We start from the raw sequence: 6,000 nt of genomic DNA on the forward strand, positions 1-6,000 counted from the left end.
GATTCACATCATTTTTGTGTTATTAGGAAAAAACGATGATTTATTGTCCTATGTTTTATTCAGTTTCTGTTCACTAAGAATGGGTTTACGATGGATCTTGTAAACTACCTTTGCTTAATCCCAGCGAAGGCAAGTACTTTCAGCAAACATTCCTCACTATGGGGAACAATGAAACAATCACAGAAAATTTACTAGTTTACCTTTTCATTGTTATTAGTTTTGAAAACTGAGCGATTTCGTGTGCAATGCCAGTGTAGCGTTTAGAGAACACTGTAACACTTGTAGAGCATTACATATCATTGAATGATACTAAATACAATGATAACGAAGTCATATATTCAAATTAAATATGATACTCCCACAATATTAGGTAATACACCTGTAATATATCAGCATAAACTACAAAAACCTTTTTTAAGTAATCAAAATGACAGCAGAAATGAAACAACATTAAATTCCTTTGTTGTTGGAGATCATGACGCTGCTCACCATGTCATCTGCTTGTCGACGTCCACCATCATTTTGGTGGCACTCAAGCATACGTGAAACTCGCATATCTTTACAAAAATAATGAATATTATGATAAATGAAGACTGGCTGAGAGGCCAGGTGGGGTTCTCATACTTTTCTACAAGTACATAACATAACAATACTTTAATCATACCTAAATATGCCCTTATATACTATGACTGACTTATTTTATACCATTTAATAAAATATAATTCTCCAAATCATGCACTGCGACTGGTACCATATTCTTTAAAAACAACATGAGCATTGCATGACTAAATCACTCGATACAAAAATTGTTAACAATACAGAAATAAAAAGATAAACTACTTTATCATCATTACTGTTGGTTTATTTTGATAAAACCGATAATTATGATATATCAAATACTAATAAGTTATATGAGAAGTTTCACATGTTTCTGTTGATTTCCACGAGCGTTTCAAGAACTTTAAACAGCATTTTACCCCCACATTTTCCCTGAGCCTCATAGCCCCCCCTCACCCCAATGGTCGTCCTCATAAGGTCACGTCCTGTCATTCAACCTGGTCAACGACACTTAAAGTAACTTTTAAAATTTAAGGAACCCAGTGACATACACCCACCCCTCCCCATGCTGCCCCTAAGCTAATTAATAAATTTACCAACCCAGGAAATAAAAAATTATCTCCATAAATATAAACAATACCCAAATGACTCCATTGGTCAACCCTTGAGCTAAGGCCACACTGGAACCCCCTTAGGATGACCCATTGTTCCCATCTGTACCCCACTCGTGCCCTGGCCTCCTGACACCCTCATAGAACCACTAAGTACATATTCCTCTCTCACACTGGACTGTGGTGGTGGTTGGGGGGAGGACAAGACTACCTGTGGTGGGGGTTCTAGCACACCGCACCGCCAGGGCCCCCTTTTTCAAGACGACGACCCCCCCCTCTTCCCAACACACCCCTCCAGACTTTCCACCCATTCCCCTTCCTCTAAAACCCCCATTTCCTTACCAATGGTCGAGATGAACGTCGAGTTAAAGGCGTCCTCGGAAAACCGGAAGAGGACGCACGTTTTCCCCACCCCGGAGTCCCCAATTAATAAAAGTTTAAAGAGATAATCGTAGGTTTTCGCCATCGTGGGCTATTTGTTGATATGAGGACTATAGACGGAGGGATCGGGATGACCCGACCGGGGTGGAGCGTCTTGGATCCTCTATTTATTACGACTCAACCCTACGTTATCACTATTGGAATCCTTATATCCGACTTTTGCCCAATAAAATTTGTCCTTGTAAGTTCAATTAAGAGGAGTGCGAGTGCCTTATAACCAGATGTCATATGAAGAGTCTCTTTGGGTTGACAGTTTCATCTGAAGTTCAAAGTTAACGTTATGAACTTGGGAACACTCACACCTTCTTCCTTTTTCCTATTCGATCATATATCTTTAATTAATTCAAATATTCAGGGTATATAAGATGATCCCAAAACTCTCCTCTATATAAGTCTATTAGATAACATATTAATATCAACGTAAGAACTAATTTTTCTTTTCTATCATATCAAATGAAGTTCTTATTTAAGTTTATTATTATGTTTGTCTATGTAATCCCCAACTTATAATTATGGGAACAGTTTAACAGCCATTGAACTCTTCACTTTCCTCTTAAGTCCAAATGCTCCAATTACCTTGTTCTCTTCGTTCACTACTTGTTCCACCTTAATGGCCCAATTGGGGTCATTACCTTGACCTAGTTTCTTGTCTATGACCCCCCGTTGCTGACAGGTTCTCCCCCCAAAAGGAGCAATTAAGGTCGGGGGGTAACAAGAGCAATTGGAGGGGCCACAGCAGTGGTAGTTCTTAATATCTAACGAGGGCATTGGGCTAATGGCCTCGTTCAAGGCCAGACGAGCAAGGGTAGTTGAGCAAAGGGGTCTCGAAAACCCGACTGATAACAATTTAGAAGTTTGTATTGGTTTGCGTGGGATTAATGCAATTAATTGGAGGGGTTTCCCCCTCTTCGCTTGTGTTCAAAAAAAAGCTTTTGAATTCTCTATTTCTGCTGTAGCATCGCCATTGGTGACATGTTAATTATCATTCTACTCATTAACTAACTCATTACAGTTTTTTTAATTATCATTCTACTCATTAACTAACTCATTACAGTTTATTTTGGCGATGTGGGTAATAAGTTACAGGTGCACTGGAATGAGAATGGAGTTGAATCAACGAATGACATATTTTGGGTGTGACTTTTGGACGAATTCCTCAAAGGGAAATGTAATCTAAAGTTACTTTTAAGTATTCTAATGAAGTTTTCATTTTGCTTTGGTAATTTTAAGGAGTTTGATCTGGTAACTAAAAAAGGTTCACTTGTTCCGAATTCACTTTAGCGTGTTTGATAATATTTTTACTATTTTTTTTGGAATTGTAAACACTCAATAAGGTCAAGTCTCATTTACAATTGGCTCAAATAGATATACCAAACGTATTGTTAATCGCCGTCTCCTGCGTTAGCGAGGTAGCGCAAGGAGACAGACGTGGAATGGCCCAATCCACCCACATACACATGTATATACATACGTCCACACATGCATATATACATACAATTACATTTCAACGTATACATGTACATACACACAAATACATATATACACATGTACATATTCATACTTGCTGCCTTCATCCATTCTCATCGCCACCCCGCCACACATGAAATAGCATACATACATATATATATATATATATATATATATATATATATATATATATATATATATATATATATATATATATTCTTTCAAACTATTCGCCATTTCCCGCGTTAGCAAGGTAGCGTTAAGAACAGAGGACTGGGCCTCTGAGGGAATATCCTCATCTGGCCCCCTTCTCTGTTCCTTCTTTTGGAAAATTAAAAAAAAACGAGAGGGGAGGATTTCCAGCCACCCGCTCCCATATATATATATATATATATATATATATATATATATATATATATATATATATATATATATATTGGTGTTACAATATCCTAAGAATAATAAAAGTGTCGTGTTGTGTGGTGTCTATGTTGTCGTAAGCTACTGTGATGAACTAGCTGTTCAGTCACGGGCCACGGGCTTCCACCAGCCTTCATACATCCCAGATGTGGCTGTTAAGACACTGCAACTGCTGGAGGAGAAGGAGGTGACATACGGAGCCTTGTTATACTGCTGGAGGAAAGGGTGCAATCGCTGCCTGGTTTTGTGGTGCTGCTGCTGCAGGAGGGAGGAGACGTTGCTGAGGTCCTATGCTGCTGCTGCAGGAGGGAGGAGGCGTTGCTGAGGTCCTATGGTGCTGCTGCAGGAGGGAGGAGGCGTTGCTGAGGTCCTATGCAGCTGCTGCAGGAGGGAGGAGGCGTTGCCGAGGTCCTATGGTGCTGCTGCAGGAGGGAGGAGGCGTTGCTGAGGTCCCATAGTGCAGCTGCAGGAGGGAGGAGGCGTTGCTGAGGTCCCATAGTGCAGCTGCAGGAGGGAATAGGCGTTGCTGAGGTCCCATGGTGCTGCTGCAGGAGTAAAAAGGCGTTGCTGAGGTCCCATGGTGCTGCTGCAGGAGTAAAAAGGCGTTGCTGAGGTCCCATGGTGCTGCTGCAGGAGGGAAAGGCGTTGCTGAGGTCCCATGGTGCTGCTGCAGGAGGGAGGAGGCGTTGCTGAGGTCCCATGGTGCTGCTGCAGGAGGGAGGAGGCGTTGCTGAGGTCCTATGGTGCTGCTGCAGGAGGGAGGAGGCGTTGCTGAGGTCCTATGGTGCTGCTGCAGGAGGGAGGAGGCGTTGCTGAGGTCCCATGGTGTTGCTGTAGGGAAGCCAAGGCTTCAAGACACTTCAAGAGGAGGGCCAAGCGGTCGTGCCCCACCCTAAGCCGGGGTTATATAATAGCCACCAATATTTACTATCTTTTACGGCCAAGTCGCCTCACCAGCCCGGTATTGCAACCATCACACATCTATGGACAGTAAATTTCTTCTACCTCAACTTCTCTTTATTGAATATTACAACGAGACGAACCAGGAACCATAATATATCAAGAGAAACTCGTTTGAAAAGAAACGTAACATGGATGATGGCAGCAAGTATGAATATGTACATGTTTACCAAATGGCGTCCTAGCTTCGTCTCTTCGATGTATATCAACTGACTGTTATATTTCTCTCTTGTGTCTCCCCTGATGATGTGATTATGACACGAAAGTGCACTTGGGAACTTTTCGTGTTTCATTTTCCCCGTGGACTCATGGGAATGTGTATATATGTATATGTCTGTGTACGTTTATGTATACGTTGAAATGTATAGGTATGTATATGTGCATGTGTGGATGTGCATGTATATACATGTGTATGTGGGTGGGTTTGGGCCATTCTTTCGTCTGTTTCCTTGCGCTACTTCGCTAACGCGGGAGGCAGCGACAAAGTATAATAAATATAAATAATGAATAAATAAATACTTCTATAGAATAAGGGAACAGGATCAATGGAAACAACTGAATGATGAGGTTACGAATTTGGACAGCATATGGAAATGTAAGTTGTTGATAGTAGAGATGACAAGAGATAGGATTGCAGGGATTGCAAAAATGTTAAACTTCCCTTTTCGTAAAGCACAAATAATTAATTACTTATTTCCTAACTTGCTTATAATCGCTAATTTTCCCTCAACCAAATCTTACATTAATAATCCATATACAGGAAATGTTATAAAAGTGTCACACAATACCAGTATCTTCCTTCTAAAGTACCTCTTAGATTCATAGTCCCTTTATCCCCTTAACAAAGCACTTTCTTCCTTTTTTTTTTTCTAGGTAACTTCACACAGGGAAGGCATAATGGTCGCGTTGCCCACAGTCACGCTGGTAATCCTTAGCTGGGCGGCCTCCCACACGCAGCAACGCCCTGACTTTGTCTTCCATAGGTGGCGTTCAGCATATGATAAACAGTGGCTTCATTTGCGCATTTTCATGCCCCCTCACACCCTATGGGCCAGGTTGTTAATCATCATCTTGACGCGTTGGCAATACAGCGCCGGGAAACAGACCGGGGAAAGAAACATCCACCCACATCTCTCTACACATACGCACTTACATGTAGAGATATATGTGCATACATACATATACACACATGTACATATTCATACTTGCTCGCCTTCATCCATTCTCAAAGCCACCCCACTCCGCAGGAAACAGCACCAAAGCACGAAGAGAAAAATGACACATTATCTTCTTTTTCCCCTACACCCAATCGCCGCCCCCTACGTCAGCGTGGTAGCGCCAGGAAACAGTCGACGAAAGATCACTTCCGCTCATATCCATACACGAGCTGTTATGTATAATGAAATGATAACCACAGCTTCCCTATCCAGAACTAGGACCCACAGCCCTTTCCATGATTTACCCTGGACGTCTCACATGCCTTGGCTCAGTCCATTGGCGGCACGCCGACCCCAGTGAACCACACCGGTCCAATTCACTCGTA

General features: G+C 41.9%; 1 protein-coding gene across 1 annotated transcript in view; it reads right to left on the minus strand.

Annotated features, from left to right (window-relative positions):
• Positions 1–1,665, minus strand: part of Rab8 (RAS oncogene family member Rab8) — a 32,344-nt gene extending 30,679 nt beyond the window's left edge. The window contains exon 1 of the mRNA XM_071693645.1: positions 1,512–1,665. Coding sequence (XP_071549746.1) covers positions 1,512–1,635 — 124 coding nt within the window. The 5' untranslated portion in view covers positions 1,636–1,665. The remainder of the gene's footprint in view (positions 1–1,511) is intronic.
• Between the last annotated feature and the right edge of the window lie 4,335 nt (positions 1,666–6,000).

This window comes from Panulirus ornatus, chromosome 56, assembly GCF_036320965.1.
Source record: "Panulirus ornatus isolate Po-2019 chromosome 56, ASM3632096v1, whole genome shotgun sequence".
Taxonomy (NCBI): domain Eukaryota; kingdom Metazoa; phylum Arthropoda; class Malacostraca; order Decapoda; family Palinuridae; genus Panulirus; species Panulirus ornatus.